Source organism: Solanum verrucosum, unplaced genomic scaffold (genome assembly GCF_900185275.1).
Source record: "Solanum verrucosum unplaced genomic scaffold, falcon-dt-bn FXZP01000183.1, whole genome shotgun sequence".
Taxonomy (NCBI): domain Eukaryota; kingdom Viridiplantae; phylum Streptophyta; class Magnoliopsida; order Solanales; family Solanaceae; genus Solanum; species Solanum verrucosum.
In genome coordinates this window covers 3,385,984-3,400,231 of record NW_026020430.1, presented here as the reverse complement: position 1 = coordinate 3,400,231, position 14,248 = coordinate 3,385,984, and the positions used below count along the sequence as shown (strand labels likewise).

Genomic DNA, 14,248 nt, shown 5'->3' with positions numbered 1-14,248 from the left:
CAATAACTTTAATTAATAACTCAATTATTATTGTATATTAATTTTAATAATTTTTTATATTTTAAATTCGTTTTTTTCCTAATCAGATACTTTGTGGTGTAGAATTTAATTATTATTATATATTAATTTAAATTTAATCTTAAAAAATTTTAAATCTTAAATTCATCTTTTTCTTGATTAAATACTTTGTGGTGAAGAAACGTTGGTGTGCGGTTTAAATAATTTTTTTGCGAGGCAAAGGGCAGATTCAAAGCATCCTGCCTGCGCCAGTATCCATTTTGCCTCGAACCTGTAGTAGAAAATTATGCCAAATACAGCCTGGAGCGCTGCAGGCTGCAAAGGGCGAAAATTATGCCAAATACTGCCTGGAGCGCTGCAGGCTGCAAAGGGCGTGTGTGTTTGTATCTTACTAAAAACATCTTAAAGTTGAACTTTTAGACCTATTTCACTACTAATTAAGAGATCAATTAAGCAGAACAAAGACAAATTACAACTTTTAATCGGTTGTCCTCTGACATTTGTATGATAAATTTTTAAAATTTAATATCATACATGATATGTTTAAGATCATATATTCAAATAACATTTTGATGCTTGATACATGTATTTGAATTTAAGATCAGGATATTTAAAGCTTTTCTTTTATACACTTAAACTGTGTGACAGTATGTTAAAGTTAAATTAACACACATAAGAATAAAACGTTTGCTAACTATTAATAGTCCGCGTGAGATGTTTGCAAACAGGCCAAAACTGATTTAAATGTGAAGTTACTTGAATAAATACTAAAAACATAGTGCTAAAATTTACTCCATAATTAAGAAAGTCCTTTCAATTTTCAAATCATATGGCTAAATGTAAATTTTTTCCCCGGCTTGATCCTAACACATCCCACTTTATCTCATCTAACTTGATATTATTTTATTCACCTTCCAAATAGGATAAATTAATCCTAGAATTATAATCCAAAGACAATAGTTCCGCAATAATATTATCTGCAAACCAAACAACCCCTAAAAGACCCTTAGTTTCTAATGTCACGAACTGACTGGTTATGTCCTCTCAAAAGTTGTTGGGTCACAATTGAAGCACGGATAGAAAGCCCATACCTGCCCACTTAAATGGGCTTTACGTTCCTTTGTAAAATTAGCCTAAAGAGGCGAAATAATCGAAAAATGTATAATTGTGTATAAAATATGTATATGGGATTAACAGTTATGAATATTTTAGGCTGACCGGCCAAATGTGGGGATTGAGTTGCACTTGTTTATTTTATGCTTAATAGAGACAGATGTGATATCCTACTAACATGAACAACAAACCATGAGGAGTATCACCATTTTTGTGACATGATATGTATATAATTTGTTTTGTTTTTTCATTCAATATTCGGTATTCATTTTGTGGCAGGACTAATTTGGATTCACATCAATATGTTTCATTTAAATTTGGGAGGTAAAGTGTTCTCTATATATAAAAAAAAACGACTTCATACTCATGTTTGAACTTGAGACCTCTGATTAACGAAGAGTATTTATCACTTCACGAAAACTTTTAATAATCGTGATATGATATATAACACATACAAATACACGACACAAATCGTGTCACGATTTCAATTCTCATGGCAAAAGGGCGTGAAATCATGAAATTGGCGTGAAAAATTGTCAATAGTGAATGAGCAAGCATGAAACATATGATAACTACATGATGAAAGCTATTGGTACTCAATTGGTCAACGAAATTCATAGGTTGGGTTACACTACAATGGTAGAGCTCAACAAGCTAAAAAAGTGTGTACTTTAAAAAATCCTATTAAAAACTTTTGTTAATAGCATAAAGATACGATATATTTTAGGATTAAAAAATTATGCAAATTTCTCATTTTATTTATTCTCACACATAATTTATTATATATTTTTACATTCCACCCCCTCCCAAGTCCCAATAAAATAAAATAACTAAAAAAACAAATACCAGAATATCTTGTTCAGAATACTTAAAGAGCAAAACTGACTTCTTACTCCCCTTCCCCTCATGTTTGAAAGCAATCGTTAGTAGGAATAATATTTCCATATGTATGACTAAATTGAAGTATATTTTTGAGCTAATCAACTAATATAGAATATATATTGTAACAAAAAATAAAATTGACATAGTTTTGAAACATTTTTCACTTTTTCTCCTAAATTAAAAAAAAGAGCTACTTATGTATTTGGTGACATAGCTCTGGACCGCCTTAAGCTGATCCACCCATTGTCCGTCTTTGAAAAAAAAAATCTCCACAATTTGTTAAAACTACGTATTACTATATTTCTCCAAAATTGACTAAAATTAGGAGCTAGCAGATACCGCCACGTGTACTCACTCATATAATCGGATGCAAACCTATTTATATTCCAATCTTTTATTCGTCTTCACCTCCGCTCTTCCCTATCCTTTCATCTCTCTCTCCGCCGCTCCGTTCACTTCAAACCCTTCACCGGCGTTCGAAAACCCTAGGCCCTTTTTCTCCGATGCGTTATCAATCGATTAGGGTTTAGTTTCATAGGATCGTTATTCTATTCGAATTTCTATCTATCTATTTGTCTTGATAAAACCCTAGGTTTGGAAGGAATGGCGAGTTCTACTACCAGCAATGTTTACATCCATGTCATCGAAGATGTTATCAGCAAGGTCCGTGATGAGTTTATCAACAACGGTGGTCCAGGAGAGAGCATCCTCAAGGAACTCCAAGCAGTAATCTCTCTTTTTCCATCAATTTTTAGACGCGATTTAAGATTGGGTATTTATGGGGGTTGAATTTAGTTGATTACTATTCTAATGGGGCTTTGGTTGGCTGATCTGATTACCCTGTTTCTTGCTTCTGTTTTTTTTTTTCTAATGGTTATGGATCCAGCTTGGTGAATTTAAGGGTTTTAAGTTTGGTGATTTTCTGTGAATATTTTAGTTATGGGAGGTGAAGATGATGAACGCTGGGGCAATATTGGGTACGATTGAAAGGAATTCAGCTGCCAAAGCGACCCCTGGAGGTCCAATAACCCCTGTTCATGACCTTAATATGCCTTATGAAGGCAATGAGGAGTATGAAACTCCTACTGCGGATATACTGTTTCCTCCAGTGAGTAATTGTTTTTTTTTTTTTTTTTGGTTTTAGCTTGCCTGGTTTTGATTGGTAAGCAAGCTAGGTTCCTAAATTGACATTCGTATGCTCCCAACTTGCAGACTCCATTGCAGACTCCCTTGCCTGGTACAGCACAGACACCATTACCTGGAACAGTGCAGACACCCCTCCCAGGAACTGCTCAAACACCTCTTCCTGGAACAGCTGATAGCTCAATGTATAATATTCCTACAGGTGGCACTCCTTTTACACCTAGTGATTACTCTCCTTTGAATGATTCTGGTGGTGCAACTGAGCTGAAAGCCGGTCCAGGGAGACCTAGCCCATTTATGGTAGGCATTTCATTGTCCTGGTTGTGTTCTCTACAAAGGAATCTGCATCTGTTGTGTATGATTTACGTTGGTGACATGCACATTTTAGTTTTTCTAATAGGATAATTTGCTGTCCTTTTTCGGTTGCTGCTAGTATTCTGGTTGCTAGATAGTATGGTATTGAAAAGTTTGATTTTACTTGTGCAGCATCCACCCTCCCCTTGGTTGAATCAAAGGCCTCCCCTTGATGTTAATGTTGGTGAGCAAAATATTTAAATATATTCCATGGAAGCAAATCATTTTGATACATATGTATATTAGCATTAGTCGCCTTCCTCCTGCTGCAGCTTATGTTGAAGGCCGAGAAGAAGTTGGTGATCGTGGAGGTTCTCAGCAACCCATGACTCAGGTGAAATATTATGCTTTTATTAAACATACATACACATGCATAATTTTAACTTCCACACCTGGAAAATTTCCTCTTATGTAGACAGGCAAACAAGAGCAACTAGAAACTCCCCAAAATGACGTTTAAAGATGATCCTTCTTTTTTCTCTCTGGAAACTACCAAACTGACGTTTTTTAAACATTTAGTAAGAACTTGTACAGTTACTTATCTTGGTAGTTTAGAAAGGATCCTTGCCAATCTTGGCTTCTGTGACTGTAGTGAGCAAGTATTATTAGATGCTGAGAAATGTGTGGTTGTTTAACTGCAGATTGGTCTTGAAAAACTCTTGTTCAGAATTTATTTTTCTTCCTGATTTCATTGACTTTAGGGCTCAAAGCAACACTTAGTAATCTGGAGACCAATTTAATAAAAAATGCAGGGATTCATCCTAATGAGGGAGGTGCTAATTAGAAATTGCTTTGCTTCGTACATATTTTAATATCAGAAAGTTGCTGTGCATTGAACACATGAACTCATTATTTATGTTCTTTAGGGTGGGAAGGGGTAGTTGTTAGATGCTTTTCTTTGTAATATTGAGTTTACATCATCATGTTGGATGCAATTGAGTATTGTGTATAAATCCAGGGAAGGAAATATTTGAGTTTGATTTGAACTCTTAATTTCAACCCTCTTGTGTACTCAAGAACACACCTATTTATATATCATGTCAATGTCCTATACTACTGAATTTTCCCTTTCTCTTGGCTCTAAACATGTTACCTTTTGGTTCAGTATTGGACTTGATGTCAGCTAATTTGCAGGACTTCTTTATGAATTCTGCTGGAAAGCGGAAAAGGGAAGATTTTCCACCTCAATATCATAATGGGGGATACATACCTCAACAAGATGGTGCTGCAGATTCAATATATGACAACTTAAAGGCAGGGTTTTTGCTTATTCACTGAATGGGATACTTGAATATATATCATGAATCTGTGATATTAACTCTTTAACTTTAGCAAACAAGACTTGTGATCATATGAGCATTATAGCTGGAAAGAGCTGTTTTTTTTTTTTGGGGGGGGGGGGGTGTATGTATCCTTTCCATGTGTCTAAGTCTTGGTGGATAGAGTAATCCAATATCTATGTTGGTGGGAAGTAGCATGTATTCAGTGGAATTGTCTGCTATCAGAGAGAGATGGATGCGTTTTTTAAAAAGGAGATTCTCTGAATTTCATAATCCCTCTGCTGATGTATGAGTCTCTAGCTAAAGTGTAGCCACAACTAATCATTAATTCCAACTAATTAGTATCACCTATATCTATCCTTTGCTTTCATTGAGGGTTTTTTTTGGCCGAGGTGTTCGGGCCAGCTTTCACACACCTCAACTAACTCAATGGATACCTTTCACCTAGGTAACTCTGTCTACCAAGATCTCCTGTTTTGAACCTGAGACCTCAACCACTTCATTGACCACTAGGCCACATCCTTGGGTGCTTCATTGAGTTCCTTTACTTAGCTACTTATTTCGAAAAATTGCAAGTCTTTTGAGATAACTTTTTGCCATGTTATTTTAGGACTAACTTGTCCCATTGTAATTCATCATTGTATCATCACACTTACGTATTGGTGCATATGGAGGGTTACATAGGACATGCCCAGTCTATCACAGAATTCATTTGCTCCTTCTATCCTTGATATGTGCTACTTGCATCCTCTGTATAATATGATATCCAATCTTGTATGACCACACATCCATTTCAAAAATACTAGATGAAGTCTGTTTTTATATCCATGGATGTAGACCACCTCTCTCTCTCTCTCCCCCCCCCCCCCACCCCACTTTTTGTTTGGGTTAGCTTGGGGTGGGCAGAGAAAGTAGATCGATTGCTCTCACTGCTAGGTGAGACCATTATATCCTCGATATGTGCATCCTCCATATAATTTGATAGCCAATCTGGTATGACCACACATCCATTCCAATGAAATATGTTTTATATCCATGGATTGTAAAACACCTCTCTCCCCCCCCCCCCCCCCCCCACACACACACAAAAACACCTCTTTTTGCTCCTGCTCCTTTTGTTTTGGATTTGCTTGGGGTGGGAAGAGAAAGTAGATCGATTACTTTGCTGCGAGGTCAATAACATGAGTCATTTCTGGGAAATTAATTCCTACAAGGAGGATGGAGTTGAGTTACCGACATTATTAAAATAGAGTTCTTGGCATGGAATTACATAATTACAAGATAAGCATAGTGGTGCCCTACTTGTCTGAATAGATGCACTCCATTTGGTGATCACCCTTTTGAATTATGTTTCTGCATTTCAAAATAACCTATAGCAAGAACAAGATGTATTGGTTTGATCACAGTTGGTCCTTTACAGAGTGGTGAAGGCAGCAATATTCAGCTTGAGTTGGTCACAGTTGGTCCTGTCCAGGCTTCTGCTTATAGAATTCCTCAATTTGACGGTCCAATTCCTGACTCTTATGATGATGCACTTTCTACACCCAATGTAAGTTCTACATCCTCATTGAGAGGCATAGACACATGCTATACAAAGATTATGTCTTTTGTCCTATTTATTCAAGTCGTAATTATCCTGCTGATTGCACATGTGTTATTTTTATTGCAGTTATAATCCATGTGCAATTTATCTGCTTTTGCTTCCGTTGCCTTTTATACTCTTGAGAATGAATTCCAAATGCTTTTTGAGTTTTGAAAGGTGTTTTTTGTAGATCACCTTCCAATAGATCAAGACGATCAAAATTTAGATTATAGATCTCTTAGCAGAATAAGCTTGTTATAATGATTAGCCGACTTCCTTACACTGCTCACCTGTGGTTATGATCGCTTTGAGCATTATCCCATGTGCATCAGGGAAATGGTTATGCATATGAATGGCTGACATGCCTTGTTCCCACTTACCACCACAACCCAAAGCTTCCCTTGTCAGGGGTAATGTGACCCAGTAATTCAAAATCTTAGTATTTTATTGACTTGGTCCACAAAGTGCTTATTTGAATGAGAAACAAATATGTTGGTTTTTTCTTTTGATGAACATAGGCATGTATTTTGATGGGATAGACAGTTACCTACGTAGGAAGGCATGGTTAAGTTGGTTTGGAGCTGGCCAAGATCCTGAAAACCTTAATTATTATGACATTAAATAAGCTCACGAAAAGATGGTCTAACATTCATTTTTATCTGATTGTCTGTGTCCATCCAAATTATCCGACCCTTCTTGTTGAAGACCAAAATTTTCTATATTTAAGAATTCACGCCAATGCAAACTAATTTTGTTTTTGTTTAAGAACAGCACGCACTGATCCATGATGGTTGATGTAATTTCTGTTTAGTTTGACCTGGAAAAAACCTTTTTTTTCCTTCAAAGGCGAAGTCCACTATATCAGGAAGCAGTTTATTGTTAAATGGGAGTCAGAATTTGATGCGACATCTCATACCCACCCATGTCTTCCTACTATTATCTTAACATATTTCTAACATACTCAAATATAACAAATCAGTGGAACTCTTCTCTCTTAACCTGCATGAAAAGTCAACCTGGTTAATACATCAATGAAAAATTGCATAAAGAAATAACCTAACTCCATTCTATTTTACTTTTGACTGAAGTTTCACATCTTTTTCGCAAACAATTACCTGCCACGTTTCTTCTATTTTGAAATCCCCTAACCTTGGTATTTTGGTCAGTATAACATCTATTCCTAGATTCTGCCCTAAATTTTGGACTATGATCAACTAGTAAAGAGAAGTGTTACCTAGTGTTTGTTTCTGAATCCTGTCTGTAATCATAATGTTGAATAACAAATACAATCTGTCCTTACTATTGTGCCTATCCTGTAACATTTAACTCTGCTTCAAGATCTTTTGTTGGAGTGAGGATGAGAACTTCTTTATCCTCTTCTCCTCAGATTGTTTGAGAAACATGAAATCTGTCTTCTTCAGAATTATATTTTTGTAACCTTCTTTGTTTTCTCGTAACTTGAAGATCTATTATCAAGGGGTGGTCAATGAAGACTATAATATAGTCAACACACCAGCACCAAATGGTAATTTATTCTCAGTTGCATAATTTCTATTTTGCTGTAACTTATCTTTATTCTGATGCTGCATGAACATCTTCTTTGCATCCTTTAGATATGCAAGCACCTACTCCTGCTCCTGCCCTTCAGAATGATGATATTGATGATGATGACGAGCCCTTGAATGAAGATGACGACGATGATTTGGATGATGTGGACCAAGGGGAGGATCTAAACACAGCACATCTTGTTTTGGCTCAGTTTGACAAGGTTATGATGTTTTTTGGTTAATGTATTGAGTGGGAAGATTTTGTATAGCCCATTTGTTGTTTATCTAAAAACATGGAAGTGTCTTGACTTGTGCTACAAAAGCTGACTTGATACAAACTTCTGTAGGTGACACGTACAAAGAGCAGGTGGAAATGCACTCTTAAGGATGGCATAATGCACATAAATAATAAAGACATTCTTTTCAATAAGGTTGGATTTTTAGAACCTTTTGTTCTACTTATCTTTTTTTATTTGCTAAGTAAGTCCCTGTTTTTGTTACTGTTGTTTTTATCCTTTTGAGTTAATCACTGGTTACTTGTCTAGGCAAATGGAGAGTTTGACTTCTGAAGCAGTTGAACGAAAACCTAATGCAACATTAAGGAGCTCAAATTGGGAGTCAATCAAGCTGATTTACTTGTTTTGTTGATGGTATTTCAGTGAAAGTAAAAACTGGAGGAGACGAAGTTGCCTACTGCTTCTTTCGTGGATAAGTTTTTTGGTTGGCCAAGTATTGTAACACTTTTGGAACATCTTGGTTAATTTTTAATACTAGTGGAATATTTCTTTTTCTCTTATTTATGTAATTTTAGTTGAACTGAGCTCATGAAACCCCTTTTGGGTTATTACCATGACTGTGTGCTCCTTGGATCAGCTGTGTTAATATAAATTCCCAATTTGCTTGTTAGGTATTCAGCTGTGATGTGTCATTTGACAATTTGTTTTAGAGTGCGGCTGCCGCTTGGTTTCGATGAATTTAATGTGCTGCCTGCATTCAACCATTTACTACTTTGTGTTTTGCCTTGTTACATATTAGACGGGTACCTTGTATAATTTGTTACCTACGTGCTAGCAATTGGAAAGATAAAAACTTTGAGACAGGTCAAGACTTTAGTTAATTGATATATATGCTGTTTTTTAATCTTGCAATTATAGTTAATTGATGCGTAATTGTTATGAAATATACTGTTAACGTGAATGTTAGTATTAAATAATGTATGGCAAATTGATATGAGTTGGTGTAAACATCGAATACAATCAAGTATTATATCCCATGGTGTAGCCACCCGGCAGTGCATTCTTGAATCTTACTTTCTATTCGACTTTGATTCATTTATACTAAGTGCCTATTTGTCATCCCGTTGGTTTCTCAGATTGTAAAACATGATAACTTTATCATCTCAAACAGTTACGAATCCAAACTCAAATGAATATACAAACAAGATAACAAAATAAGGTTTTACTTTGTAAAACAAATACACACTACTCGATCCTTATCCTCTTATTTTATTATTATATAAGAGAAGGTTCAACTTATTAATATCACAAGTTCAGGAAGGTAATAGTACAATCTAATTCACCAATGCTTAGAAATAACGTCAAGTGTGTTTCGGATCCTTCAAAACAAATGCATTTTTTGTAGTATCCTTCACGAGTACAACAACATTTCTGGAGGGTAGGAAGCAACATATATAAGGATAAACCTCAACGCCCTGAATTTGCAAGGGTGCATTGTGACTGAAACAAGGCGAAAATGGTCGAAGGTTGTGTATATGTCCCTAAAGCAGGATGTTGCCAATTACCACTATTCTCCAAAGGACCATTTCCTTGAATAATGTTTTTGGCTTGTCCATTAACGTTGTCAACACACTTAACATTTTCATCTTGAGATGTTGTAGGAGAAAATATAAGTGGAGACAACAAAGGAATTGCACAGTTAGAAGAAGCTTCTTCCATGAAATTGAAAGGTACTTTGTAACCATCAACATTCATTTTGTCATCAAGTTGTAGAGAAGAAGGTGCTTTCTTTTGCAACCTTGTACAAGACATTTTCCCTTTCCCCTCTTTCTTGCTTGTTTCCATTGTCACAAACTAATAATTATGATTCCTTAAGGAATCTTAATCTTAGTTATATTTTTTTAAATATAACTAAGTTGATGAAATGCTAAATTTGTTTTAAGAAAGAAGAAAAGAGAAATGTGTTTTTATGGTGCGGAAAATATGGGGTCAGTTGTGAAGGTACTATTTTACTTTTCACGGTTATAATTTTTATGTACAATAATTAAATGATGATTTAAGAAAATAACGAACAGTTGGAACGGGTAATATTTTATTTCAAGGAACATTATATTCACAAGGTCCCATCACTTTACGTGGCTATTAATGTCGTAACTCCTTGTTCATATTCTGATTTATCATTAGCGGAGTCAAGATTTTCACTAAGAAATTCAAAATATGAAGATGGATGAAGTAAACATGAGAAAAAGTTGAATGCGGTTAAACATATTTTTATTTATACATAAAAAATAATTTTAATCACGTATAAATAGTGTAATTTTTTGTAGAAAAGGATTTAGTGATCCGATGAACCTCTCAACCCTACCTATCTCCCTGTTGTCTGCATATTGCATCGATCATTGACACATGGTTGGATTTGCAGTTTGTTTTACGAGTAAAAACACACAATGACTAGAGACAAATTAATAATAATGGTCCTTATTCATTTAATAAATGTAATTAACAAGAAAAGTTAAAGATTAATCCGGATTTTCAGTAAAACCAAGTTTAGTTTCAAAATAAGAAGGGACCCCAAAGTGCTGGTGGCCCAAATTAATCATTAGCTGGGTCATGATTTTCCCCTAATAGATGGTGTCCTTTTCTATGCGTGGGTTCTGAAAAAGGACCGGACACGAGTCCATTGGCATATAACATGTAAAATGATACGAATAGTATAAAGACATATAAATTAAATTCAATTTAATTGGGACTGTTTTCCTATGGTTACAAGTGAACGGTCATCAAAATTGTGGTGAAGTGGTAAGTACTCATTCATTATTAACTAAAAATCTCATGGTAAAGCCACATTTGATAGGGAGGCTTTACCTCCCAAAGTGGGACTTTCATGTGCAAATTCGGATTAATCACATCCCAAAGTAGAGATCGTACTACGGATGAGAAACCAATAAAAAAAGTTTATGTTAATCAGAGCAACAAAGTTGCTTGAACTTTTTCCCTATTTACGATTTGAATTGTGATCAAGTTTGGATGAAAACAATTGAAACCATAGCCAATTTATGTCAATTGAGTGTTAAAGTTCTCAACTAAGAATCATGGACAAATGCATTATTATGATTATTATATATTGATATGCAACATATTAACATACATTTACAAGTATACAAATGTACGTACGTATAGAGTTTTCTTACAAAATCATCAAACATATAATACCACTAAGAAAACATCTTGTTGCTCATACATAGCAAGCAACAATGTTTCTTATAAGATCTACCAAAACTCGAGGAACTTTTCCTACTAATGATCAAACAAAAGTCGCTAAAGACAGACATCCATCCTTCCATTTGATCGAAGACTTTCAGAGTGTCAAGCAACCGCGAAATCTAGCCTCAGAAGGCTCAATAAAGCAGGAAAATGCTCAAGTCCGTCATGTAATTCCTATTTTGGTTTTAAACTTAAAAAAAAATACAACATTTTCTTTATTTATTTTGCTGACTAATACACAAAACTAAACTTTAGAATCAGTAGATTGATTCTTTATTTTATTTTGGAGATGTCTGTAACCAGTCTTAATTAATTTCAGTTTGGTTGGAGAATCCTCTCATGGTTTTGTTCCTCAATAACTGCAATAAATTTTAAAAAAATCCTTCATTAGAAACTAAATAATTTTTCCATGCTTATTAATATGTAATTAGTAAACTAAGCATTTCAATTAGAATGATTAATTACCTTCTTGAATACTGGAGGAGATAGGAATGAGTGGTGATGATCTTGCACTGTGGAACTCAGGAATTTGTGATATTGATGAAGGGTCATTAGTAGTAGATAAATGACTCTTATGAGGCATAGTAATGGGATTATCCTGAGGCAAATTATTATTCCTAGCGATAATTACATTCTTAGGAGACATTATGTCACTTGTAGAAACTGGAATATTGGAAGCTGATGCTGATTTGATGCTTTTTATTGTTGATGATTTTGGGGAAAATTCAGGCTGAATAAATGAAGTTACAGCCCCCTTCATTTTCTCCATTATACCTATTAGCAACAAAAAACAGAGCAGTGAAATGGTTTTAATGCGCGAAATAGGCTTTAATTTTCTTAAAGAGATATTGCACGTATACATTTAACGTTACCTATATCACTGGAAGATGAATGCCTAGGGCTCATAGCCTCAGTTATGATCTGTGAAAGTGATCTTTCGCCTTCACCGGGCTCAAACTTTTCTGCAAAGTACTCTTTCACTGAAATACCTTTGTCCCATTTTTTAACTGGACTTGTAAGAGCGTTAGCATTTTGGTCTACATTTTGTCCCAATTTATTCACATTAGCAAAGTGAACATTTTTTGGTGTTTTTTGGATATCAGATTCATGGTTATCGGTGTTTGATAGAGTGAGATTTGAGATCTTAGAAGCAAACGCGTGTGTTGCATCAGATACTGCAGCATAAGCTGGTGCCAATCTCTCCGTAACAGTTTCTGTTATGGTTTTACTTGGACTATCAGGTAATTTCTCCGTATTATTATCGTGTTCAAAAACCTGATTGTGTTTGATGCTTCTAGGAGTAACATGTTTCTCAGATAACACTGGATCTGCTCGTGGATGTTGTCGTGCTGCTTCCTTTAATGGCTCAGGTGCCAATTCTGATTCATACACTAAACAAAAACACAATAGTTATAGATGCAATTCACAATAACATACGTTTCGATCAACTAGATTTGTTGTACCAATAATCAGGGTGTTCGTATAAATAATAACCGAGTAATGTTAAGAACATATTACTTGGAGCTCCAAGATATTCAGGATCTACATCTTCTTCATCATCGTCATCCAACGTAACACCCCATGAAGGTGTGTTATTGTCATCATGAACATCATTTTCTTGCATTTTTTTCCTACCACTTAAACTGTGTTTGAGTTTTTTTGCCTTTTCTTTCACTTTGGAGATAACTGATTTCTTGCCATGAGTTGGTGTATATTCTTCATGATCATAATAAGCTGTTGGGGATGAACTTGTTGACCAACTCCTTTCATTTCCTAATACAAAATTAGTGTTAAATTAAGCCACTAAATATAGAAATAACAAAAAATTAAAATTGTTTATGCTCTTTAGAGTATTAACCTGGTAAAAGTTGTTCAAAAGTTGTTGAATTAGACTTGGGACTACTTCTGGATGAGTGTGAAAACTTTTCAAGTTGAGCCATATGTATTTTTTTTTCTTTTTTTTTTATGAGATACCTTGAAATCTTTTCTATCGCTTGTGAGTTTGAGTTTTTTCTTCGCCTTTTCGTACATATGAATTCAACGATAGCTAAAGCATGGTTTGCGGGTTCCTCTGGTTGGAAATTAAAAGCCAATTAGTGTTATTTAATTGAAGTGTTTGTTGCTAATTTACAAATGGCGATAGATTAAAGATGCATATATATTTTTAAGAATGTTTTTGATTTGAAATAGGAATTGACCTTGTCTTCAGAGTAACTAATTTCCTTTATGTTAGCCTCATGTCATGGGATAAGATAATTATGTCCAAACATCATGTTTAGAGACAAAAATTCCATGACAAGAAACAGTTTGGTTATTTAAATAACTAAAGAATTTTTTTTTCACTAAAAAAATAAAAGAAGAAAAGAAGAAGAAACTTGGCATTTTAAGTTCACTATATAATTGTTGCCTCTAAAAACATCAAATATTTTTTAGATTAAGTGGTCTTGAATCTTGATTAATGGAAAATTTATTTGTATTGAGATGAGAAAAAAATGTTGGGTACATATATATTGTTTAGCTTAGAACTATTTCAAATATAGTGATAATATACTATTATCTTTGAGGGTAATAAGAATTTGAAAGACAGTCACTCTACCTTTCAAGGTAGCAATAAAATTTGCATATACATACATATTTGTTCTTTTTAAGTCTTACTCATGACATTACACTGAGTGTGTTATTATTGCAGTAATGATTTGAGATAGAGCTATCTTATGGTTGGGGTTCATCCAAACTCCCTTAAGCGAAGAATTATACATATTTAAAATAATTTTCTTATGTATATATAGTAGATGTCGAACCTATTTTACCTAATTAGTTTGTCTACTT

At 34.6% G+C, this 14,248-nt stretch overlaps 2 protein-coding genes across 2 annotated transcripts; one reads left to right on the top strand and one right to left on the bottom strand.

The window, feature by feature from the left end:
* Positions 1-2,402: 2,402 nt before the first annotated feature.
* Positions 2,403-8,833, top strand: LOC125807781 (transcription initiation factor IIA large subunit-like). The gene is made up of 11 exons (XM_049487520.1): positions 2,403-2,739; positions 2,951-3,121; positions 3,226-3,456; positions 3,643-3,694; positions 3,783-3,844; positions 4,645-4,764; positions 6,211-6,339; positions 7,837-7,897; positions 7,986-8,140; positions 8,267-8,350; positions 8,465-8,833. Exons 1-11 carry the CDS (start codon positions 2,617-2,619, stop codon positions 8,486-8,488), a joined length of 1,212 nt encoding a protein of 403 aa, XP_049343477.1. The 5' UTR covers positions 2,403-2,616; the 3' UTR covers positions 8,489-8,833.
* Positions 8,834-11,633: 2,800 nt separating this feature from the next.
* LOC125807787 (uncharacterized) lies at positions 11,634-13,381 on the bottom strand. Its single transcript, XM_049487524.1, has 5 exons — positions 13,278-13,381; positions 12,938-13,192; positions 12,292-12,810; positions 11,885-12,193; positions 11,634-11,778 (listed from the first exon to the last, which is right to left on the bottom strand). Exons 1-5 carry the CDS (start codon positions 13,357-13,359, stop codon positions 11,735-11,737), a joined length of 1,209 nt encoding a protein of 402 aa, XP_049343481.1. The 5' UTR covers positions 13,360-13,381; the 3' UTR covers positions 11,634-11,734.
* Positions 13,382-14,248: the final 867 nt, after the last annotated feature.